The sequence below is a fragment of the Mus musculus genome, chromosome 10 (assembly GCF_000001635.26).
Source record: "Mus musculus strain C57BL/6J chromosome 10, GRCm38.p6 C57BL/6J".
In the NCBI taxonomy this organism is placed as follows: Eukaryota; Metazoa; Chordata; class Mammalia; order Rodentia; family Muridae; genus Mus; species Mus musculus.
The window spans coordinates 41,577,013-41,603,042 of record NC_000076.6 but is presented as its reverse complement, the minus strand read 5'-3'; the positions used below and the strand labels follow the sequence as shown (position 1 = coordinate 41,603,042).

At 45.6% G+C, this 26,030-nt stretch overlaps 1 protein-coding gene across 12 annotated transcripts in view; it reads left to right on the top strand.

The window, feature by feature from the left end:
* Ccdc162 (coiled-coil domain containing 162) overlaps positions 1–26,030 on the top strand; it is a 177,677-nt gene that overhangs the window by 113,478 nt on the left and 38,169 nt on the right. For 10 of the 12 annotated variants that reach the window (XR_871443.3, XR_003948818.1, XM_011243230.3 and 7 more), the window contains 7 exons: positions 4,488–4,626; positions 13,333–13,483; positions 15,598–15,693; positions 16,639–16,791; positions 21,652–21,884; positions 22,680–22,818; positions 23,808–23,928. Coding sequence is in view for 9 of the 12 variants with exons in the window: in XM_011243230.3 (XP_011241532.1) it covers positions 4,488–4,626; positions 13,333–13,483; positions 15,598–15,693; positions 16,639–16,791; positions 21,652–21,884; positions 22,680–22,818; positions 23,808–23,928 (1,032 nt within the window). In the remaining 3 variants the exon portion in view is untranslated. Of the gene's footprint in view, positions 1–4,487; positions 4,627–13,332; positions 13,484–15,597; positions 15,694–16,638; positions 16,792–17,665; positions 17,797–21,651; positions 21,885–22,361; positions 22,635–22,679; positions 22,819–23,807; positions 23,929–26,030 lie in introns of those variants that run through there. The other 2 variants (XR_001779633.2, XM_006512907.4) reach the window with 2 other exon arrangements.

The window sequence follows — 26,030 nt, the reverse complement described above, 5'->3', positions numbered from 1 at the left end:
TGAGTGATATGAATCTTTCCCCTTCCAGTTGAAAGGGACCCTGAAGCTGGTGGCTAGTAGGTTTGCATCATGCTGATGCACACAGAAGAGACCTGGATATTCTAATGTAGGGCAGAGGCAAGGCAGGGGCTGAGTGGTGGTGTAGGAGGATGCTGAATGTCTAGCTGAGGTGAAGAAACAGGAAGTAGGCTGATGTTGGTACCACCTCAGCAAGAAGCTTGGTACTGTCACAGGCTAATGATCTCACTGGACACAAGCAAGTCCCAAAGACTCACGTCACAAGATTAAAGCCACATCAAACTGTCCCTACTAATACAGAACATGCTGAGGTGCATGCTCTTATGGAGGCTGATGGGTTTCAGAGAGTCAGGGGAAAGGAAGATGGGCCACGAAAATGTCTGTCCTGATCTGAGAGTCTGTGACATTCAGGGCCACATTTCCAGTTGACCCCTTCCCTGGAAGTCCTTTAGCAGCTGGGACAAGAGTCCCATGTACTCTAACTCTAATCAGTAGAGAAAACACTGAGGGCCCTGGCAAGACAGAGAAGACACCACCAAGGCCATCAGCCTGTTACTGAGGCGCTGGGGGTCAGTGGCGCTGAGAAGACCACTGAGGACCTAGAGTTCTAAGTGAAGGAAGTGGAGTCCTTGCTGCTGGTGAACCGCAGCCCCAGAGCTTGTGGAACTCAGGTTTTCTGAGGTGTCAGTTAGAGGCTACACACTTCAATTGTTGCAAGTGAAGGAGAAAAAATGTGCTCAGGGGAATATGTGCAAAGTTCTGCATGCTCTGATTTGCTGAAAATAGATGAAGAGCAAATTAAGTGAAAAAGAGAAAAATTCCACTAAGATAATCACCCTCCTAAGAAGGTTGCTTGGCTGCTCAGCTCCTGGCCCAGATCCCAGAGGAGGCAGGAAAACCAAGGCGGAAGATGAAATTGAACTGGGCCTTTATTGGTGGTAGATAAGACGACTTTTGTGGACTTCCACACTTTAAATATTTTGTAGCGTTCTGGATATGAGCTTATGGGTCCTCCTCTATGACCAAGAGAAGCCATCACAACAAAGTGAGCTTCTGTGGACCCTGCCAAATTCTCCCCTTCCCTGACCATGGACTTTCCCTTTGGATCTGTGTAAAGCACGGGGGTGGGGTGGGGGTGGGGGTGGGGGAGGGGGTGTCTTGTGAGGCCATTTACGCTGAATTTTCTTTGCCAAAGATCAAAAGGCCAGTTTAAGCCCCACCACAATAATTATGCTCTCCCTCCCTGTTTTCATGCTCCATTGTGAGTGTGTGAGTTTCAAGACCAGGAGGACTCCCCACATAGAACCCTCCCCCTGAATATGGGCAGATCTCCTTTGCTTTCCTGGGTCCTCTGGCCACCTTCCACTCCATTAGCAATCCTAGGTGGCTTTCCCTGCCCACACTGACACTTCCTCCCCACAAGCATCCTGCCCCTACCGAAGGATGAAACAATGTAGATGGTAAGTCAGTAGGAGGCAAGGAAGAGGTCACTCCCACCTGGACAACTGCACTACGATAAGCACCTGTCAACACATGACCACACTTGCACAGACCCTGCCTCTCGGCCTCTCAAGGGCTGGGATCCAGGGTGTGGTGTTGCACAAGCTAGCCCCCATACCTGGCTTTATTTGGGTTTTGATTTGTGACACTCAAATTGTGTCCTAAGAAAGAATGGGTTCATTATCCACGGCAGCTCTCTCCATGTTGATGTCATATGTATTTCAGTTGTCTCCAGTCCTTCAGGCCTCTTTGTCCTGTTCTCTTGATCCCCTTTCCAGTTTGATGGTCTATGCCCATGCTCACATATGCACACACACACACATACACAAAATGCACACATAGACACACAATATATATATTTAACATTTATACATTTTAGTATGTATGTATATTAAAATCTAGGCTTTGCATATGCGAGAGACCATGAGAGATCTGTCTTTCTGAGTATGGACTGTAAGACTCTGCCGAGCCTTAGCTACCAGGGACTCTCTGAGAGTGAGCCACATGGACCTGGGGATCAATGCAGAAGCAAGAGGAATTTATTGTTCCAGCACACTGGGGTCATCCTGTACCCGAAGGAGAGACAGCAACCCCAGGTAGCTCTTTTGGCGAGTTTTTGTACAGAGCAGCAGCCATTAGGTACAATGTGATTGGCAGAACAGTGTGACTTTTAAACTGGTCCTTAGGGAATGAGGTAGCAAGGGGTGGCCAATGGTAGTGGGATGCAGGGTCCCTTATCTAGATCCTCAGGAGCCGTGCAGCTGGGTTATGGGGTCATTCTATTTTAAATGTTTTGAGATACCTCATACTGATGTACACAGTGTCTGTTTCCATTTACTCCCACCAGCAGTGAACAGGGCCTCTTTTTCCCCATATCCTCACCAGCATTTATTGGTATTTGTTTTCTCAATGTTAGCAATTCTGACTAGGGTGAGATTGACTGCCAGTGTACTTTTAACATGCATTTCCCAGGTGGCTAAAGACTTTGATTACCATTTTTAAAAACACTTATTGCCCATTTGTTTTTCTTCTTTTGAGCACTGTGTTTGGTCTGGTCACTGATCTTTGAATCAGCCGTGGGGTTTCTCAGTGTTTAACTTTCGCAGTTTATGTATTGCAGACATCCCCCACCCCCGTCTGAAGTGGGCTGCTTGGTTTGCTGATGGCTGCCTTTGCTGGGCAGGTTCTTAACATCGCACAATTGCGTTCATCAACTCTTGTGTGCTGGGGGACTCCTGTTCAGCCCTGGCCTCTGCTTACTGTGCAGCTCTGCTTCAGGGATTCAAGGTTTTAACTCAGGCCTCTGTCTGTTTCTAGTTGATTTTTGTCACATACAAGTGTTTTGATCACAACCAAAAGAGAGCAGCACAATGGACGTGCTAAAATGGAGAAAGTCACTGTGAGCCAGGCACTCCAAGGGCGCTGTCTTTATCTACAGCCACGTCCTCAAAACCTGGACCCAAATACTTTGTATATTTACATCTCTATGGTGCTTTACTCATAGGGTAGGCGGGGTTTCATTTATTTATTTTCTTTTACAAGCGACCACAGATGGCTGTAAAAATTTTCGTTTGGTTGCCACTTGCCTGAAGATGTGTTGCTTGTAGACCAAAACCACAAGCCATAGACAAATGGCACTCAGTGACCAGCTCTGCTCCTGCCATGCACCTCAAAAGTTCTGCAGTTTGTGTTCCTGATACTTCCCTCTCATTGGGAACTTCTCTGTAGCCCGATGGAGCTATCACATTCAGAGAACTCTTGTTTGTTTGTTTGTTTGTTTATTATGTGATGATTAGACCCAATTATTTGGGACTGGGAAAACCCCAATCATCTATCTGTCATGTGTAGAATAACAGTGGGACACGGAACCTGGACCGCTCATCTTCCCCAACGTCACATGAAAATGTCGCAAGTACCAACAGCCATTCTCAAGGCTAGAACAGCTCTGGTCAAACTCACACACACAGCTTCATTCCCATAGTCCTCTGTTTCCTGGTGTGCGAAGGGCTGAGGAGGCCCAGCACTGGCCAGGTAGGAAGAAGGCTGCTTGGGTCTGGAATGGCTGCCAAGAGAGGAAGCACCCTCATCAATGTCCTTGAGCAATGCCCGTCTTGGGCTGCCATGGAGGGACACTGACCACAGCTTCACAGCCTGTCCTGTCCCAGGGTGGAAAGCTGTCACCCCCCTCAGCGGAAGCTGACAAACGTTTTTTGGACAGCTGATATTCAGATAGCCCTGAACACACAGCCCTGACGGGCTCCTGCGTGTTTGCTCTTTTTTGCTGAGCTCTCCGGTTTCATCTCCCTCCTTGAGCCAAGGGCAGAAGGCCAGGTGCAGGCCAGGTTCCTCAGCCCAGCCCGGGTGTTCCAGAAAGCTGCTCTTTCCAGTTTTTATCTGTGGATCCTTCTTTTGTGGCAAAGGTTCAATTCCTGAAATGGCTCGAATCGCCTAGAAGTTCATATGTGAATATGTATACACATATATGTGTGTACAAGTATGTCTATGCATCGCATCTTTGTACTGGCTTTCTGACTCGAGTCTTTCAGTCCATGCACTGGTGACAAAGGGAAGCCGATTCTCTCGGCATGACAATGAAAATGAATGTAGGCTCTATCTGACAGTAACTTGAAGTCCCTAGTGGGTATTCTGAGGACCTCCTCATCCCATGCCATTTCTTACTCCTTCTGTTCTGAGACCATGGCTTTGCTGATTTCAGACTTTGAACAGTATGTTCTTACTGTGCTAAAGCCAGGGTGTTTCTATCCCCCAGAGGAAAGAAGGAAGGGTAGCTAAATCAGACCTGGTTTCCAAAGCTGCTGGTCTTGCAAGACATATAATTAGCACGTCCACAAACAAAGGAAGTCTGATTTGGGTGACTACTTGGTCCCGGAGGTGAAAGGCAAGTCTGATGGGTTGGCTTCGGCAGTCTGTATTTCACAGTCTGACTTGAGTTGTTGCCTGCTTTCTAGGGAATGAACTTCAAGAGCTGCAGAAAATGATTGACAGTCTCCAGAGACCCCAGGACCCGAGCCAGGTGGCCCAGGCCCTCCTCCTCCGCAGGGAGGTGACGTTGCTGCAGTTCGATGCAGCCATGAGACATCTCCTCCGGTAAGGGCTAGAGAAGTACTGTTCCTGCCAACTGGATTCTGCTGAGCAGGTGCTTGCAGAGGCCCCATTCAGGGAGGCCACGGTTAGCAAGATTAGAGAACCAGCCTAAAATAGGGCTGCAGATAGATCCGGCACACTGGCTACCAAACGTTTCTTGCAAAGCCTGTGTGTGCCTGTGTGTGTGAAGTCTGCCCTGGTGCTCCTGAGGTTTTTCACGACATTTCCTAAACAGCCTCAGTTTGTGTCATAGGGATTAAAGCTTTTGTGTTTCTGAAGATCATTATTCTGAAGAGTTCATTTCTCCTTTTCCGCTCTACCTTTCAAAGGGACAGCTTTCACTGACCACCTGACGCTCCTAGGACTGGCTACAGGGGTTGATTTTTAAATAAACTCTACCTTGGTCTTACAGGAAGCATTTCCTCAAGTTTGATGCATACAAAAGTTTTATGTGGCTGATTAGTCAGGATTTTAATGGATTTGGATTGAGTTTGGATTAATATTCATGTTTCCAGAAAATGTTTTATATGAGAAAGAAAAAGAGTCGGCCTAAGGACCCCTGGATTTGTAAAGGGGGAGGGTGTTAGGGGGAGTGTTAAAAGCCTGTTGCTTTTAATTAAAGGGCATCAGCAACAGAACTAGTATCTTGCTATGTACCCTAGGAAATCATGAAACTGAGTAGCCAAAGCAGGCCTTGAACCTGGGATCCTTCTATCTTAGTTAGCCTCCTGAGCCGTCAGCCTATTCACCAGTCCAACTCTAATGATCCTTTTATTTCGTTTTGAAAGAAAGTCTTAATTTGTATCCCTTGTTAGCCTGGAACTTGCTCTGTAAACAGGACAGCCTTGAGTTTGGACCAGCCTTCTAGTGCCCAGATTACAGTCATGAGCCTCCCCCCACCCGCAGCCAGCTCCAGTTACTCCTAAATTACCAAAACTTACCAACTTTGTCCAATTCATCTCCAGTGTGAGATGAATTCAGCCAAGAAGGGGCCCAACGGGCTGTAGCAGAGATTACACGTGTTTCCCACCCTTAGCACGGTGTATCCATACAGAATCCATAGAGAATATCTCAGGGAATTATAGTGAGTGAACATATTCTTTTACTTAGCATTTGCTTGTTTCTGCCAACAGTCCTTGGGTTTAGAATATAAATTTAGCAGAGTGCAAAGCTTCATGCTGACTTTCTTACTTTTTATTGACAAACAGCTTTGGATCTGTAGCTTAGTTTAGTTTGTGAGCTGTAAAGCTGTAAAGACTGCTAGATAGTCACCAAGTTGGCCACTGAATTGACCTTTACTCTGAAAGCCCAAGGGTTTGTTCTTTCTTCCGTTGTGGTTTGGTTCCAGCCATAGAGGGTTCTGTCTGGTCCTGTTTTAGGGAAACCACTCTGCTTCCCAACAGTTGCCCTCACAGCGTGACCAGGAATGGGCTGGAGACTGAGTGTCCTACTGCCTGCTTTCAATGTCCTTCTCAGAAGAAACTGTTGGGTTTCATACCTGAGACAAGGGGCTAACATACCAAAGTAGACATGACCTTCAGGTTCTCCCAGCATCCCTCGGTCTCCATCTGTTACAGGATATGGCTGGCATACAATACCCTCTACCCTGAATGACCTCTCCAGCCCAGGGGCTGGGCTTTCCCCAGAGGTTCATGGGCTAGAGAGATGGCTCAGTGGTTAAGAGCACTGACTGCTCTTCCAGAGGTCCTGAGTTCAACTCCCGGCAACCACATGGTGGCTCACAACCACCTTTAATGTGACCCGATGCCCTCTTCTGGTGTGTCTGAAGACACCTACAGTGTACTCAGATACATAAGACTTTTAAAAGCCAACAATAGCACACACATGCTGGTTTTTCTTTCTCTCCTGCTCTCAGCGTCTTTCTCCATACGTGCACTTTTCCTTTCTTGTCCCCCTCCCCTCTGTCTCCCTGCCAGAATGGTGACTTCTCTGACCCACCCTGTGAGATCAGTGAACCCACCCAAGAGGTGACTCCAGTCAACTTGCCTTTCATGTTTTTCAATTCGGTTATTTGAATTGGGTTGTTTCATCAGTGGAGGTAACCTATCAGAAACCACCCAGGTGGCACACATGGTGGTCTTTATTGGTCCATCTTCCTGGTCTTTTTTTTTTCCTCTCCCAGAACACTTCCTTTCACGTGTATGTGGAATCAATTACTCAGTAGATTCAGAGCCTTAGTATATTTAGCTTCAACACCTGTGAACTATGGTAGTTTCTGGGCAGCTTCATGGCAGAGAGGGGACTCAGAAGAGAAGGCTAAAGGGTAGGGATAAAGGCTGAAGGGGGAATGTCACCCTTCCCCATCATCTGAGGTAGCACTGACCCTGCAAATGAAGGGAAATGTTTATATAGTCCAGAGTCAGGACTCAGGTAAACTTCCATGGGTCATCTCAGACTTTACCTGAGCAAGCAGGGCTCTCTGACCCAGAGAAGGATCTGCGCCTGCAAGGGAAAGGTTCCATGTGAGTTTGAAAAGAAAGTTCTAAGCTCCTTCCTGGAGTGAACGGAGCATGTTTCAGCAGCCTCGGGGAAACAGGAAGGACGCAGGGCACCTAAAGTTGCCTGTCACCCTCAACCCACATAGAAGAGACAGAGAGAGGAAGTTGTCTGACATATTTCATACTACCCTCCCCCACCTGCTCTTGAGGTCAGTGGGGGAAACCTGATGAGACTCTGTAGCTGTTTCCTAATAGGTCAGAGTCAAGCTGTCTAGGGCCCAACATTTGCCTCTGTCTGTTGAGGAGTTGTCTAACTCCTGATCCATTACCTTCCTGAGGGTAAGATTGTTTGTAGGGGTGGAGAGTGTCCTTCAGAGGCACCTTGTGGAAGAGGATGAATGGTGTAAAAGGTGTTTCTACCCTCTGTGTGCTGTTGCCATTGGGGTGGTCGGGGGAGGAGAAAGGGGAACCATCCCAAGGATGCTCTCCCCCCAGCAAACCTCCTCTGGGAGCTGCAGGGCGCACGGGTGGACAGCACCAGCTTCATTTCCCTGGCTCTTCTTCAGTTTGTTTCATTTTTAAATCTTAGACTTATTTTTATGCTGGCCTGTTTTAAGTGTCTCTAATCATTCAAATGTCAGCACCTGGCTTAAGACCATCTGAGGGTTTCATGCAACATGGTCTTGGCACATGGCCATGGCCCCAGTCTCTAGTATTTGAGGAATGCAGAGCCATAAGTGTGCCTGGCCTGTCAGAGCAAGTTTTGTTATATCCTTGCTTCTAGGGGAAAGCTCCAGCACACATCTGAGTGTTCCTCGCTTTCTGAGGTCCAGGTTGGAAGCAGCCTGCCTGGTATCAGGCTGTTGGCAGTTCTCGCCCATGAGGCAGGGCTGGCTTCCTAGGAGCCCCCAGCCATGTGTTGATAAGAAAGCATACAGGGTATGCCAGAAATGTTTGAAGAATTAAATGTTGTTGGGGCCTGCAGACTTACATATCCTGGCCAGGCTTTGCCAACTGAGATTCTGAAAGACTTGTCACAATATTTCCAAAGTTACAATGAAACATACACACACATTTGCCTAAATAAATGTAGCAAAAAAATGGTAACATTATTCTTGTCTTTTCTAATCTTTTCTCTTCTTTCATTCTTTTTTCTTTTGTTTGAACTGGAGTCTTAGAACCAGGTTGCAATGAGCCTGGTTTTGGTTGCCAAGTCTGTAGGCTATGATTTTTTTTTCCCTGCCTTTACAGAAAAGGAAAGAGAAATACAGAGAAGTTTTGTAACTTCCCGAGGCCACAGCGGTTGCTGTGGTAGAACTTGGAGTCACACTTCCTATCTGACTCCTCATTCTGTATCCCTTCCTGCAGCCTAAAGCGTGGGTTAAACATTATATACAATTTCTTTTAAAATTGGAAAATACCGGGGCTGGCGAGATGGCTCAGTGGTTAAGAGTACCGACTGCTCTTCTGAAGGTCCTGAGTTCAAATCCCAGCAACTATATGGTGGCTCACAACCATCCGTAACGAGATCTGATGCCCTCTTCTGGAGTGTCTGAAGACGGCTACAGTGAACTTACATATAATAAATAAATCTTTTTTAAAAATTGGAAAATACCAGTCAGATGTGGTTGCATATGCCTGTAATCTTAGAAGGCTGAGGAAAAAGAGATGCTGTGAATTTGAGGCCAGCCTGGGCTACATAGTCAATACCAGGGTAACCAGAGCAACATAAAAAGATTGTGTCTCCCCAGAACAAAAATAGGTGAGGTAGTGTTTATCTGTTGTCTCAGAACTTGGAAGGTAGAAGGATCAGGCATTCTGTACACAGTGAGTTCTAAGCCAGCCTGAGCTGTGTCAGATCCTATCTCAAAGCAAAACAACAACAACAAGAATAAATAAAATAGGAAACTAATATTCTTAGTTATGGTTTCTATTGCTGACATAAAACATCATGACCAAAAGCAACTTGGGAGGAAGGGCTTATTTTAGCTTACCCCTGTACCATCATGCAGGGATGTCAGGACAGGAATTTAGGGCAGGTACCTGGAGGCAGGAGCTGATGTAGAGTCATGGAAGGGTGCTCTTTATGGGCTTGCTCTTCATGGCTTGCTCAACCTGCTTTCTTACAGAACCCAGGGCCACCAATCCAGGGGTGGCACCACCCTCCCAATTAAAAAAAAAAAAAAAGTACCACAGGCTTGCCCACAGGCCAATCTGCTTGGGGGGATTTTCTTATTTGAGATTCCCTCTTCCCAAATAACTGCAGCTTGTGAAAGGTTGACATAAAATTATTTAGCATAATAATAAATGTTAGCCAGGCTCGGGAGGCAGAGGCAGGCAGATTTTTGAGTTCGAGACCAGCCTGGTCTACAGAGTGAGTTCCAGGACAGCCAGGACTACACAAAGAAACCCTGAATAAATAAATAAATAAATATTCACTAGAATAGTCTCCAATGGAGAGGGTTGAAGTAAAGGAAGGTCTACCTAGTGCTAAAAGGGTATTAGTTTCTTTTTCATTGCTCTGACAAAATACATGACAAAAATTACTTAACAAGGGAAAAGCTTATTTTGACCTACAGTTTGAGGGTAAATAAAGTCTATCATGCCAAGTGAAGTGTGGAAGGGGAGGGGATGTGGGGAATGGGGGATGGGGTTGGAGGATGGAGGGGGATGGTCACAGTGCAATCTGCAGCCAGAAGATGAATGCTGGTGTTTACCTTGCTTTCTCCCCTTCCTGTTTGATTCGGTTTGAGACTCCAGCCTGTGAAATGGATTTGCTACTTTGTAGGTTCTTCTTCTTCCCACCCTTTATCCCCCCCCCAGTTTCACCCCCTAATAGTAATAGGAGAGGAAGAAGTGGGGGGGGGGTAGAGATTCTTGAATCTAATTTCTTTCCTTTTGTTTCTTCTTTGAGCATGACTACAAACAAACCACACACACACACACACACACACACACACACACACACACACACTGAATGCCCATCAACCACCAACCCTACCTAGCAGGGCTCTAGCATTTATTATACCCTCTGAAAAGTTCCCAGAATTCCAAATGTCACAAACTATTTGCAGCTGGCAAAACCATGCCTCTGCTAGAGCATGAGGCAAATCATAGTCAGCTGTTTAGGACAGTCCAAACCAGCCCCATATTCCCACACTGGGATCAAAATAAAAACATTTCTATGTTTTTAAAAAGAAACCAAAATTCTAGAATTCTCACTGAGGGTTGGGGGGCGGTGTTCTTGCTTCTTTCACCTATTCAGAAAGACTGTCAGAGACACACCTAATTCTCTGTAATTCTAAGTCAATCAAGTTAACAATGAAGACTGTATGTACATCACAGTTATTCTCCCTAGAGACAAATGCAGTTCACCACAGATAATGCAGACTTACAGACCTAAGAAACAGTCCCACCCAGTGTAACTTGTGAACTAATGGGTTTAATTTGGGTCACTCATGGATGAAGGCAACCACACCATCAAAAACCAGTTCTCCTGTCTAGCCACTTCCCAAACATCTGTTTACCTCCCTCCATCCCCTTCATGGCTGAATGACCACAGGCCCAGTCTTGTGTTGGTCCTCTGCCTATAATCACTGATGCTATGAGTTTGAAAGGGCAATGGCCATGCCATGACCAGAGGACCACGTTCCATAACACCTGGGTTCCTTAGTAGAGCTCTAAAATTTCTCCAAGGATTGAGGTCACTTTGGTAACCATTTGTAGAACATGCCAGGAGCTGGAGAGATGCAGCAGTTAGGAGTACATATTGCTCTTCTATACATAGGATCAGAGTTCATTCCCAGCACCATGTGGGGCAGCTCACATCCATCTGTTACTTCATCTTCAGGAGATCTGATGCTCTCTTCTGGCCTCTGTAGGCACCTGCACTCACATGCACATACTCCCTTACATAACATACACATACTATTTTAAAAAAATAAATAAACCTTCAAAAGAGAGCAAGAAAGAGATCATGTCAAAGACTGATAAAGTAATTTTGAACAAAGTTGGTCCCCAAAGGAGGGAGAAGGGAGGAGGGAAAGAGAGACTTGAGAACTGGTGGTAGAGATGTCTGTGACTGATGCAGTAGGAGCCATGTGGTAGAAGAAATTATTCCCAGTCAGCCTGCCTTGTGTTGAATGCGTTTCTGAGAGAACGGCCTGCTTTCTATGCCAGCACTTTAAGTGAGCCTATCGATAGTGTATGTATGTGGCACCACGGCCGTGTTGGGCTCTGTGGTGAGGTAAGATGACAGCCTGGGGGGGGGAGGTTTGTCTTTTTATCTCAGGCAGTTCCCAGCTCACTACAGTGAATGTTCTAGCCATGGCTACACTTGGTATGTTGAGTTTTCCCTGGCTAGACCCACTGAGAAATCGCATGGAAGTTAAAAAGAAACAGGGAAATAAATTGAGCTAGCCTTTAGCCAACTCCAACCACCATCTTAAGTAGAGTGCAGAGCTGGGGTTTAGCTTGGTGGTAGAGTGCATGCTTAGCATATTCAGGGTCAATACAGTCACTTACATGTGCACACACACATACACACACACACACACACACACACACACACCAACAATCAGTAGTTTTATTGACTTTTTGAGTGTTCCACTATGAAGTATACCAGATTCTACTTCTGCTATAGCAAAAATATTTTTGCTTTCCAATGCCATATTATTGAGTCAAAAATAGGTTTAAAAGTGTCCACCCTGGAATTTCAAGCCAGTTCACTACATTTTTTTTGTTTATTCTTATTTCTCTCATTCATTCATTCATTCATTCATTCATTCCTAGCTACCTCCTATTCACCCTACTAATGAGGGAAAGATTCTACTCTGGATTATGTGATGGCTGAACAAATGTCACTAAATATTGGAACAAATGAGATCAATAGCAATTCACTAGTTCTGTGTCCTCACGGCCATGTCAGGCCATGGAAGAACACAGTAAACATGCAGGGACAGAGCAGGGCAGACCCTGCAGTATCACCAGAGTGGACATGATCCTCTTGTTTGCCTAGCCCCAGGGTCTGGCAGGAGACAGAGCTGTTGCTCAGGGACATTGGGAAGGGCACAGCTTCCTGTGGGAAGGAGTGTGGGTAAACATGGAAACCTTATTCTAGGAGGAGGGGAGAAGCCACAGTTAGACTCTTCAAGGCCCTTCCAGGAGTCAAGGCAACTCCTTAATTTTTGAACTCACACCCCACCCCCACCATTTTTGCTCATTTCTCTCAGAGGCAGCCTGTGCTCTAAGGGGTGCGAGCAAGAGAATCTGGAAGGTGGAGAGGAGTGACCACTTTGCTCCCTCTGTTGTGGGGTTTCAGGTCTACCCTGACCTCTTAAGTCTGGTGTCCTGGTCCACACCCCTTACAGATATTCACTGATGGGGCTCGGGCATTCCCAAGTCTCTCTGACATGCCTAGGGTCCGCTAGCTACTCAGCTCCATCCACTGGCATTTCCCTCAGTCTGGCCAATCTCCTTTCTCTTTGGTGTCTGATTTGTTGGTCTCCACAGAAGACATTGTTGCTCCATGATACCCTCCCCCAGTTTGTCCTGTGTCAGCACTTTTCTGAGGCATCCTTTAGATGCTAAAGGAGACTAGCTGAGATCTAGAAAGTCTTTATGTCCTTGTTAATCTTATTTCCTCTGGGGCATGAAAATCACCCTGAATTATACCGTATGTCTCTCATTCTTACATACGTTATACATTTCATGCTCTCGTCTTCAGGGCTTTGAGGCTCTTGATGTGCAAACTCAAACTTCATTTCAATGAAACAAAAGCGTTTTCTCTCTTACCCGTAGATGTTACTCACCCTTGAATTTTGGTTTTATACACTGTCACTTTAGCTATTAACTTTTTGAAAAATTCAGCAAACAGATAGAGTCATTGGTCTGGAGCTAAAGGTGTAATGCCCAGTTTTGCAGCTGTGAGGTTGATTAATTCAAGTTAGTATGAATTAAAATTAAGGAAAATTTAATACATTTCAGGTGTCCAACAACATATAGCCAGTGCCTTTTGAATTTTCCAGCCTTCCAAAAAAATTCTATCAATATACTCTACTGATAGAAACTCTCAATTTCTCACATTAATAGTATCAACTCCCCCCACAGAGTTAGGGCCTGAGAGGGAAGGTCCGCGTGGGCGCTGTGTCTGAGGGCTCCACTCTCTTGCTACAGTAAGTTTGAAGAAAGTTCTGGGTGTTAAAAGTGTAAGTAGCTGTATTAAACAAAAACTCACACCATATTTTGACAGAACATTTTTGGCAGCGGGAAATGCCCCCGCCTACCAGTCTGTCGCGGAGAGTGCATGCTATGGTTTGCCACCCCTCAGCAATGCTCTTGGGAAGAGCATCTTTTCCTCACAGCTCAGCCTGCCCCAGCCGCTGGATCCGTGGAGCCCGCAGGTGAGTCTCACAAGTGTTTTGTACCCATAAAAAAAGTGTGTGTGGAATACAGGAGTGTAATCTCTTCGTTTCTATTTGGCTTCAATTTTGCAGGGTCTTTATATAATGACCCTTGGTCTGCTTTGGCTTTCCTCAGTCACTCACACTGGGAGTCATGGGAACTCCTGTGACCAGGACTTATTTCCAGTCAGGGTCTTTCCTGCAAATGTTCAATGGGATGACTGGAGGCAACAGCCTGGCTACTCACAGCTGTCAGAGAAAACAAACAAATAAACAACATGAAAACCCAAAAGGCTCAATCTTTTCTTGTTGGAGTTTGGGTCTTTTTTTTTTTTTTTTTAATTGTTTTTGGTTTTTGTTTTTCTTCTTTTTTGGGTTTTCAAGACAGGGTTTCTCTGTGTAGCCCTGGCTGTCCTGGAACTCACCCTGTAGACCAGGCTGGCCTTGAACTCAGAAACCTGCCAGCCTCTGCTTCCCAAGTGCTGGGATTAAAGGTGTGCACCACCATACCTGGCTAACTCTGGGTTATTAATGGGGACATAGACATAATAGTATAGAGGGGAGACATCTGTCCAGCTGTAGCGCATAAGGCTTATTATAAATAAGTGTATGTCTTTTATCTGAGAACAGATGACCTAGGCTGAGGTAGAAACTTCGATTTGAGATTAACTGTGTTCTGCAACCTTTTCTCTTGGATAAATAATGATGCAATTATAATGTATAAGTAGGTCAGCCTCTGGGCTTTGAATTGCCCTGGTTACACCATGTGTTATCAAATGTAATCCTAGCAACTAGGGCTATTCCCAGGCAGGCACACTATCCAGCTCTACACAGGTCAAAGTTCAGGAAAGCCAGCACTCACACCACACTCAGGCAACAACTTTATCCAGCTCTACAGAAGTCAAAAATTTGAGAAAGCCAGAGATGGATGGCAGAGAAGAGTCAGAGTAGCATCAGGCCCCAAACCTTCTGCTACTTTTCTATTGCCACAAGCACAAGCCATTCCCCAGCTTAACAGGTTAGGACCATATGCATAAGTGTTTGTTATCACCCCGGACTCTGAGTCAGGAAGCTGGGAACAGTTCGGGAGGGAGTACAGGCTTAGCGTCTCTCTGGATGTTGTCCAGCCCTGAGAGCATCATCTCAGTTTGAGAAGTTTGCTTCCAGCCTCATTCACCAGCGGTCAGGAGCTGTCAGGAGAGCCACATCCAAGATGGCTCCCACAGTCTTCTCTACAGAACTTTCTCACAACATGGAAAATGGCTTTCCCAGGGCGGGCAGCCCAAGAGAGAGAGCCCAAAGCAACAGCCATGGGCTTTGCATGACTGACACCATCGTTTCTGCCATGTCCTATTCACTGGCACTCAGTCACACAAGTCCCCTTCTTCCATACCACATGACAGTGACTCCTGGTCCAATCCTCAAACCTCTTTTAGAGCCCTAAGGCAGGTCTTGAAGGTCCCTAATATAGACAGCATTTAACTAAGTTTACTGTCATTGCTTAAAAACATGGCCCCTGGGTATTGTATTCTAGAACTTCCTTTGTTTTGTTTCTTTCCAGACAGAGTCTCACTGTCTAGCTGAGTGGTCTCAACCTTCCTACTGCCATGCCCTTTAATATAGTCCCTCATGCTGCAGTGACCCCCAACCATAAAATCATTTCCTTTGCTACTTCATAACTGTACTTTTGCTGCTGTTATAAATCATAATAAGGATCAGATACACAGGGTGTGTGACATGTGACCCCTGTGAAAGGATCCTTCGACCCGTAGGTTGAAAATCACAGGTCTAGCTAAAGCTGGTCTCAAACTTGCAATCCTCCTGCATCAGCCTCTCAAGTGCCGGGCTTACAGGTGTGTGCCACCACAATCTCTTGTTCTGGGACTTTGTACCTTGTTTATACTGAAGCCATTTCAGCAAAACCAAGGAAAAGAGTAATAATCACTGCTACCCCTTCTGTGTCGCTGGCATGCTCCAATGAGAAGGAAGTCCTGCATAATAAATGAGTCATCGGAGTGGGCTTTGGAGCACAGATGCAGAAGTCTTGCTCATGTGCAAACGCCTTCATCTGAGGGATGCGTGAGACTATTATCGTTTCTGTTCCTCTCTTTCAGGCATTTGCGTTGTTCCCGTGGAGGGCGTTCCTGGAAGATGGTGGACCATTTCCAGTTATAAGCAGCGTCCCGGACACCCTAGAGTATGATATGCAGGTAGATCTATCTTCCCACTTGTTAGAGAGAAAAACAAACACAGGCCACAGAGCAGGGTATCACAGGTTCATGTTCTAGCCAGTGGTCATTTATAAGATAAATGTGTGTTTAATCGTGACGCTGTAACCTGAGGTGAGTCATATTTTCTTATTATGGAGAAAACCATGCTCTCAGCAGCTGCTGGCCTTGACTGTAAACTCAGCTGCAGTCCCCAGGGCAGTAATGACCGAGAGGAGCAGCCGCTTATCTGGAGTCACCATCTAAGCCTCTTAGAGAAACTGCCCCTGGGACAGTGACCTGGGATGGGAACAGCTTAGGCAGGAGTGAAGAGGAACTCCCTATAATTGTTCTGATGACGATGCATCTTTAAATTCTCTTCATTTATTTTGGGAAAAAATATGTTTTCTCATGATCAAGTAAACATCTATCTGTCTGTCTGTCTATATATCAATATCTATATATGTGTGTATATATTATATACATATATATTAATATATAAAAGTATTAAAACCAACACAAAAACTCAACTCTAACTTGGCTTTAGAATTTGGAGTGGGGCAAGGCTGGCAATACATTCATGGATGTAAATTGTAATCATTTTGTTAACATTTGTGTATATTCAAAATCCTTCATAAGTATGAAGGTTTTTTTGTTTGTTTGTTTGTTTTTGTTTTTTTTTAACAGTAAAAGCAAGGGGGATCTAAAAGAAACTAAGATTATCCCATTTTTCATTCATTGTATCTGTGTAAGGTTGGGAGACTTGCTACTCAAAAACCTACACAGGAAGGACTTTAATCTAGAACTGTTACTCTGATTTTTATGGATATTTTTATCAATTGAGAGGGCAAGGGCTATAAACATAGTTGCACTTAACATTCTTTCTTCAAAACCATGTATAAAGGATATGTAAGACTCTTCAAAATGGGAAGGTATCTTTGTTTTCAGATGTGTCTCTGTGGGCTAAGTGACTGTGACCGCAGAGTGGCCCATGGAGAGCTGGTGGGTGTACAGATGCTAATGGAAGACGTACTTCTGGGCAGCTGCCACGTGATCAGGAAGGCTTCTACCGAATGGCAAGCTGCACTGGACAATGCACAGGTATTCCTTGCACGTGGGCTACAGAGTGGCTGGTGCTGCACTGTACTCAAGAACCTGCTTATTTTCAGAGACAGGCTAGGGGGATGTCTTACCCATCTGTCCCAGTAGCAGGAGCTGGAAGCTGAGAGATAGCAAGATTGAAATAGCTGAGGCTTTCAACTCAGAACCTGCCCCTCTGACATACTTCCTCCAGCAAGGCCAGACCTCCTAAACCTCTTTAGACACATGTTTAAAATGCCCGAGCTATGGGAGACGCTCCTCATTCTAACTGTGATAGGGGCCCCAAGAACTAAAGAAGAGAAAAAGGGGTACCAGTCTCTTGGGCTGGCCCATGTCCTTGAGGGTTGTCCCATTCCTCAGCACATCTGCTGCAGCTGCCTCTCCTTTCCCCTAGAATTCTAACCACTAATAGTGTTACTGCCTGCCTAGTTAAATACCCAATTATAATTTACGTAGGCGTATATGGAAGACAAAGCAGCCAAAATGTATAAAAGCCTCCACCCATTAGTGGTCCAGGTGTAGCCTTTGGATGAGGATCCCACAGAAGCCAGACACTGACACCGGCTTAGTAGACTGTTTCCCAGTGTACCACCCTCTGAGTATCCCAGAACAAAATCACAATAGCCATTTGGCAGGGCTGAGATGCAGTCTTAAGAGTAGTTTCAATTTGCATTTCCCTGATAGCCAAAGATACCAAATACCTTTAACTGGACTTACTGACCATTTGTATTTATTTCTTCTTGGGGAATTCTTTGGTGTTGCTAACCTTGGCCTTTTTTTTGACTGGGTTGTTTTCTTAATTTGTTTGTTTTTCTTTTATACTTTATTTTCTTTTGTGTGTGTGTGTGTGTGTCCTTTTTCTGCATCTGTGAAGGTGCCCACAGAGGTTAGAAGACAGTGTCACATCTCTTGCAGTTGGAGCCGCAGGTTGTTGTGAGCCACCCTATCTGGGTGCTGGGAACCAAACTCGCTCGGGTCCTCCGTAGGAGGAGCAGCATATCAACAGTAAGTCATCCCTCCATCCCCAGGACACTGCTTTAAAAGTGAGCTAGATTATGTCACAGCTGTCCTTAGAGCCTCTCAATGCTTTCAAATACTCAGGACAGAGCCCAAAGGTCTAACAGACTTTGCTCTCAGCCCTTCTATCTCAGCCTCTTTCCTTTCCACACATTCATATTCATACACACACACACACACACACACACACACACACACATTCATACAGACACACACACATTCATACAGACACACACATTCATACATACACACACACACACACACACACACACACACACACATTCATGCATTTAGAATGACAGATGATCACTGGTCTTCTAGAACAGGTGACTTAGAAGGAAGCAGCTCAGCTCAGGTAAGGTCTATGCAGCCAATCAGCTGGGCCCTCAGACACACGCTCTGCCATTTGGCTATGTGAACAGACCGTCTCCTTGGCCTTTCTAAGGTAAACACACAAGAGAATAGGAACAAGCAAAGCAAAACCACACTCCTATTCTGAAGAAGGAAGAGGTAGAGATTTCCCAATAGAGTTCCCTTAAGTTTTCTTGGCTAAAACTGATTCACAGGTCTATTTCAGGTCAGGCAGTAGGGGCAGGAAGGGCGTAGACATGTCATCTAAATTAATGCAGCTTAATTGGATGCTTCACCCTGAGGGATCATTGGCAAAGTTAGGTGTGCATCAAATGGCACCAAGGCCAGGAAGTCTTCTGGGCCCCTGGGCTGTCAGTTGCTGGTCTCTGGCCTTGTTCTGGGTGAGCTGCCCCCTGCCTTGCTTCACCCCTTACTTGCCGCCTACAAGCATTTTACAAAAGGATCTATTTGATTTTGTACATATGACTTTTGCCTACGTGTGTGCACGTGGACCATATGTGTGCCTGGTGCCCAGAGTGGCCAGGAGAGGACATCAGATCCCCTGGACCTGGAGTTACAGACAGCTATAAGCTGCTGTGTGGGTGCTGGGAGCTTAATCCTGGTCCTTTGCAAGAGCAGGCAGTGTTCCTAACTCCTGAGTCATCTCTCTAGTTCCCTCTGCATTATCCTTTATCCTGTCTACTAGCCCACTTTCTGTCTTTTAAAGTGTTTTGATATAAGGCGGAGAGATGGCTCAGTAGCTAAGAACACGTGCTGCCCTTCTAGAGGACCCACGTCAGGAAGCTCACAACTGTCTGTAACCCAGCACCTCTGGCCTCCACACAGACACATAATTAAAAATAAAAACAAATCTTCTTCCTCCCTTTGGTTTTTCAAGACAGGGTTTCTATGCTTAGCCCTCACCATACTGGATTAGTGCATAAACTATTCAGTTAGTGAAAGCGTGAAACTCAGGCTGAAGTGCCAGGGCTTCCTAATGGCCATTCTAACTGCACAGAAATTCATCGAGGTGCACAGACTTTGAGCCTGGCTAATATTGGTGTGTGAATTTTTTTTTTAATTTCCAAGTTTTCCTTTTAAATAAAGCTTATAAAAATAAAATATGTAGACGTGGCTACCTTTAATACCAGATTAAGAAGGAAATCCGAGTCAATGCTTTTTACCTTAGTTGGTTTTACTTTGTGGGTGTGTGCTGCTGAGGGTGGTAAGACGCACGTGAGCTGCATCTGCTAGCCCTTGGGATCTCGTTTCATCTAGGCATATTTAGCTATTTATAGGGAGCAGAAGACACTAGAGTCTGCACTGCCTGTGAGCCAAGCCAGTGTCCATGGCAGCCATGCTTCATGTACCATGACCTCGGGGCCATGGTCTCCTAAAATATAAGGGGAGAGATTGACCCAGAGTCTTTGCAATTGCAGCCCAGGAAGGCTCAAGTTTCCTCTAAGACAGTGGGGACCAATCATATATTTTGCAGGTTGCCTGTTCTATGCCACTGTTCTTGGCTTTGATTGTTCAGACTTCATTTGATAAAAGGGTTCTGATTAAAAAAGGGAAAAGAAAAAGACATCTGGAAGTCCACAGGCTAAGATTGCCAAGAAGGCTGCACGGCTGAGGGGCTGTAGCTGTCTGTGGCTGACTCGTGCTTCCCTGACTCTCTCTGACCAACCCTTTCTTTGTCTGGCAGACAGGCCCTCCTTTAGCTGTGTGAATAACACGGATGTAGGGTCCAATTACACCAGGTTGCTCTTCCAGTTTCCAGTCGGGAAAGCTGAGTGTCTAAGGTTCTGCAGCCTGAGTGCTCAAGGCCACAGAGTTTGTCATCTGGCTTGTAGAAAAAGGAGACACAGCCAGAAAGCAGCTGCACTCACCCCCATCCCCTCCCCCAGCTGAACTCACCCCATCCTCCCCCGCCCCCCCCAGCTGAACTCACCCCCATCCTCCCCCTGCCCCCTCCTCTGCCCCAGCTGAACTCACCCCCATCCCCCCTCGCAGCCCCCCCCAGGTGAACTCACCCCCTCACCCTCACCCCCTCCCTGTGTCTTTTGAGCTCTGGGTGGCCCAGGACTTCCTAGCACTCACAAATGCTGTTTTCTTCACAAGCACTAGGACAAATACTTAAGGAGAGCATCAGTGAGCAAATAAACAAATTCTAATTTTAAAACTGCAGGCTGAGGCAGGAGGACTGGCACATTTGCAACCAGTCTGAGTTACAAAGGGAGCGCCAGAACATTCGGGGCTACCGAGACCCTGTCTCAAGGAATTAATTGAAGTAAATGTGAGCAGTGAATAGTAAATTCAAAATAAAGGTTCTCCATGCTACTTCTAAAGGATAGAGATCTGATTCCCTGAACTGGAGTTATAAGCAGTTGTCAGCCAGGCAGGTAAAACCGAGTTCTGCTTTCTGATTCATAAGATGGGTAAACTCTACTCTCCAAAGAAAAGTTACCTTACAGCTCCACCATAGACTAGAGGGTAGGGACGACTTCAGTCTCAAGTATGTTTAACGTCTTTCTTTTCTCTGTTTCTGTCTCTCTGTCTCTCTGTTTCTGTCTCTCTGTCTCTCTGTCTCTCTCTCTCTTACACACACACACCATTTTAACGATTTATTATTTTATTTTATGTGTTTGAGTGTTTATCTGCATGGTTGTATGTACCTGGTGGCCAGGGAAGTCACTCCCTGGAACTGGAGTTACAATGGTCTCATGAGCTGTCTTGTGGGTGCTGGGGACCAGAGCCAGGTCTTCTATGAAAGCAACACGTGCTCTTGGCCACTGAACTACCTACCCTCCCTTTTTTTTTAAAGATTTATTTTTATTTATATGTGTGTGTATGTGGGGGGGGGGTGCCACCTTATGTTCAGGGGTGGTCAGTTATGGTGGTCAGGAGAGGGTGGCAGATCCACTGAGCTGGAGTTAGAAGAAGTTGCCAGCCATCTGACAGGAGTGCTGGGAATTGAACCCAGGTCCTCTGGAAGAGCAACTCTTCACTGCTGAACTGTCTTTCCAGTATCAGCTATGCACTTTCTCTATTTTCTTCCTTGCCTCCCTCCCTATCTTTTTTTTTTTTTCCTTAAGAAATATTCTGGGTTTTGGAAGGTAGAGATTCAAAGCCAAGTGTGGCGTCTCACACTTGTAATCCTAACACTTAGGAGATGGAAGATGGACCTCAAGTGTTCAGGGTTGTCCTTGGCTATGGAATTAGTTGGAGGCCAGCTACATCAGACCTTGTCTTCAAAAGCTAAAAATAAAATATAAAGACCAATGGTTCAAATCGCACATAGGAAGCTGAGACAGCTGTTTCTACCCTGTCTGGTCAGCAAGGATATTCAGCCATTTGGGTTGTTTTATTTTTTCCTACAAATGGTGCAGGCCAGAAAATAGTTTCTCCTGGATGTCATTTTGCATGGGCTACATATAAAAACTTATCCCATCTTGAGCCACAATTGATAAAGGATTTCTGTCATATTTTCAGCCAGACTGGTCCAAACTGCCAGGACTCTACCCAAATCAATTGGAAAGTCACCCAAAGGCCTCTGCTTTGCTGGAGGGCCAATGTGATGTAGTGATGTCCCTGTCTCTGCTGAAATCCTTCCTCATCTTGTGGAAGCGTCTGGAAGTGCTGAAGGAACACTGGGGCCGATTCAAGCTTCGAGGGCAGGACATCAACTCTGCCTTGCTGCATAGACAGTTCTCAGAGCTCTACGAGTGAGTAACTGCTGGGATGGAATTCCACATCAGTGGGTAGAGCCTAGGGTTCCAGGGTCCTCCCCTTTCACTGAGAGAGATTCCATTTTAGGACTCTGGTGACAGCTAGCTCAATTGGTCAGATGACAGAAACTTTCGCCACAACAGTGCTTTGAGGAAAAGCTATTCCCTGTTAGCTGTGGGAAGAGCTAGGCTCCACTGAATTGTCCTGTTTACCACAAATCCCCCAGAGTCTGTTGCTTGGAACCTACACTTACCAAGTTACTTGATAGTGATTGTGAGCTTTTTAGCTCACAGGATGCCTGCTCTACAGTTGGGGTCACCCCCAACCCCACTGCTGAGCCTCAATGCTTGAGGTGTTACAGCCAGAGGGTGACATGGCACACATGACTTAAGGGCCTTACATCCACAGGGTGGCATCTAGGAGGACTTAGCTGACAGGAAAGGCATATTGCTCTTCCCATTTGCCTGTTCCAGCTGGGGCCCACTCCGGAGACCTCAACGACCTTGGCTTTGACACATTCAGAATTGCCTGTCCCGGAAGTTACTGAGGCCAGGTTCTCTGTTAACTACAAAATGAGAAGAGTTGCCAACAACTTGAAGCACAAAGACAAAAGTTATATGTACTCAACAGAAAAAGGCCTCAGGATTTAATATTGACCAAAGGAGTGGCGTTTTAATTGTTGGTGTGTCTATAAAGGGTTTGGATGACAGGAAACCGAAAATGACTGACAGAGAATCTGAATGAGAAGAAAATATGTTTATTCCCTGATTTCTGTCTCTTTTCTTGGATAGAGCTGAGATTCTCTACCCCAGCATGAAAGCTCTAGCCAGGCAGATGGGCAAAGAAGATGAATTTGAAGAACTTATGCTAAGAAGCCAATCTATCCTTCCCCCAAAGGGAGCCTCAGAAATTGAAATAAAAACTCAGCAGGTACAGGGCTCTCTTCAGTCTGCCTTGTGACACTGGCATGGAAAACTGCAGTAAACACAAAAGGTGTTTTCTTCAAGGTGGGGTGGAGGAGGGGGGTTCTTAAAGGTATATGGGGCTTGAGTTATGGGGGAACTGCCCTGAACTTCTCCATTCTGCAAGTCTAGAGTCTTCCTGTTTTCATTCTCCTCAAACTGATAGATACGCTGCATTATAAGGAACACAACAAACCATATAACTAATAATATCTAAAATATAAAATCCAACCTGTGCCCATCCACCGGAAAGCGAAATACTGAACATAGCATTTTGAAGAGGCTTTTCCCAGAAAAAGAAAGTATAGTTTCACACTGGCTTGGGTGTGCTGAGTAATATTCGCTCATCATTGCTCAGCTTGATCATGGGACCCAGGGCCTCTGGCTTCCCAGCATAGAAGCCACTGAACAATGGGAAATGTCTGTGTTAGTGCCATATGTGCCTCAGGGGTCCAAGAACATTGCTTATGCTCCTGAGCCTGTTCTTCTGGCCACCTCTGCTCCTCCCACAAGCATCATGGGTGGAGCAAGGCTTGTAGCTGTTGAAGCAGCATCTCTTGTTATGTGTCAGCTTTTAAGTCTTCTCATGAGATCATCCTTGGTGTGTAAATTGGCTTTCAGACTTATTAAAGTAACAGCTTATGAGATTCCTGGTATCATTTAGAGATCACCAAAAGGCATGAGGTCACTTGGGACATGGAATACTTTGCAATATAATAGACTATAGTAAGAAGGAGTATAATTTATTGATCAGGATGAGGGCCATGAAAAAAAAAAAAGTTGGTCTGCAAAGAGATATATTGATCCTGGGGTAGAACTTATGGTCCCAAAAGGCATTCTTCCCAGAGAATGGAACGGAGGGGGAGGGTGAACCCAAAGCCCCTGGGCAGGTATGGCTCTTGGGAGTGGAGTACTCAAATGAACTGGAGTGTGACTCTCAACCTATGTATATTCCAGCTTCAGAAACTTCTGGAAAGTTTAGAAATTCACATGATCCAAGAAGTATTGAGAAAAGTTAATAGAGAGATGACACTGTTTCTATCAGAAAAGTCCAAGGAGGAGTCTACCCTCCCAACAGGTAATGCATGTTTGTTCTACTCCTTGGAAAGTAAACATTGTTTTTCAGAATGCAAACTGTCTGTGCTAGTGGGACAGGTACTATCCCATGCTACCTCCACAGGCCTGAAGGGCTCCCTGATCTTTCAGGGACTGGTGCTCAGTTAGAGGCAGAGGCTCGGCTTCTCTAGGGAACAGAATTTCAGGATGAGCCAGTATAAAACAGTGTTGGTGTTTATTAAGAGAAGTTTATCCTATTTAGAATGGAGATAACAAAGAGAGCATGGCTGTGAATCTCTGGGAGAGATTGTCACTGTTCAGAGTCCTGCAGTCATTATGTGCACTGCTCTCTGAACCACTGTCTTAAAGGGTTGACAACCCAAGCATGAACAAAGGCTGACTAGGGTCATGGCTGCTAGGGTAAAACCCTAGGTTCAAGGGTTGCAGGAAGAGAGCTGATGTCTCTAACGATGAATTAGTCTTGTTTTATGAGATTCTCAGAAAACCTGGAAAAAGTGTAAGGCTACACTGCAAGGTCACATGGGCTTAGTTCTCAATCATGCTCTGACATTCTGTTCTGACATTCTTCTCTATAGAAGAGGAATATTGTCCCTGTGTTCGGAACCTTCCCAGTACATTTTGCCAGTTGTGCTGAGATTCTTTTTAAGTTTATGCTGGGATGCTGGGAGATGAACTTGGGTCCTCTAAAAGAGAAGTAAGTGCTTTGAACTACTGAGGCATCTCTCCCCAGCTCCTGAAATTCTGAATTCTTGACTGGTTAGAAGCTTGAAGCAGACTCTAGAGTGAGGGGTGCCTTCCCCTTCTCCTGTGCCCCTCTATCCTGACTCACATATTACCCATGGGTCCATACTCACCGTAGACAATGGCAGTGGCTTACACCTGTAATCCTCACATTGGGGAGGCTAAGGTAGGACTGCCATGAGTTTGAGGCCAGTCTGAGTTTTATAATGAATTCCAGGCTAGTGCACATGCACATTCACACACGCGTGTGCGCACACACAAAGACTCATACACACATGTGCATACACACACACATACACACACACACACACATCACAATAAAATAAGGATTTCAGTGGTAGAGTGCATCCAGGGCACATACAGAGTAAATGCAGGACCCTTGTTTTGATCCCCAGCACTACAAAAGCAAGCAATTCATAGGAAAGAATCCTTTTACACCCTTGACCTAGAGAGAAATACTACTTATACTTAGTATATTTCTTTCCACTTAGAAGGCTTTGTGTGAGCCGGGTGGTGGTGGTGCATGCCTTTAATCCCAGCACTTGGGAGGCAGAGGCAGATTTCTGAGTTTGAGGCCAGCCTGGTCTACAGAGTGAGTTCCAGGACAGCCAGGGCTATACAGAGAAACCCTGTCTCCAAAAAAACAAAACAACAACAACAACAACAAAAACCCAAAACAACAACAAAAAAGGCTTTGTGTGTGTTTGATTTTTGTTTGCAAAGTCTCACTGTGTGGCCCAGGCTGGCCTCACACCATTGTCCTGCTTCAGCTGGAAGATGCTTGGCTCAGGTTTTACCTCCTGGCCAAGATGTGGTATCTGGGTCTGGCGGCGGCTGGGGCTCCCACATACTTGCTCTGAACCATGAGTGGGGTTGTGAGTGGAGCCGTGGATGGGGCTATGGGTGGAGCCATGGGTACATTTGAGGGTTTCCTAGGGTCCACCCCAAAGAGAATGTAAGATTACAGCCAGAAGACACACAGCAGGGTAAGAGAGAGACTTTGGAAGTGAGGAAAAGACCTTCTATTTAGAACTTGCATAGATACTTTCTTCTGCATTTTTGAACAAGTTGGCCCTGAATTTTTATTGCAGCAGGTTCTGTGGATTATGAAGACCATCAAATATTTATTCATAATTCCTAGCAATCCTCCAGAAAGATCCAGAACCTCTGAGCTAGGGCAGAACTGGAGCAAATTGGGTTTTCCTCTGAGAGGAGGCCATCTACGGCCACCAGCGTGTTGATTATAACCTCGTCCTCACTTAAGACCATACCTTTCTTTCCCTCCCAAGTGTATCATTTTATTAGGACTCTCAAGTCACTGAGTTCCACAAACAGGGCTTCTGGAAGAAGACTGTGCCCTGT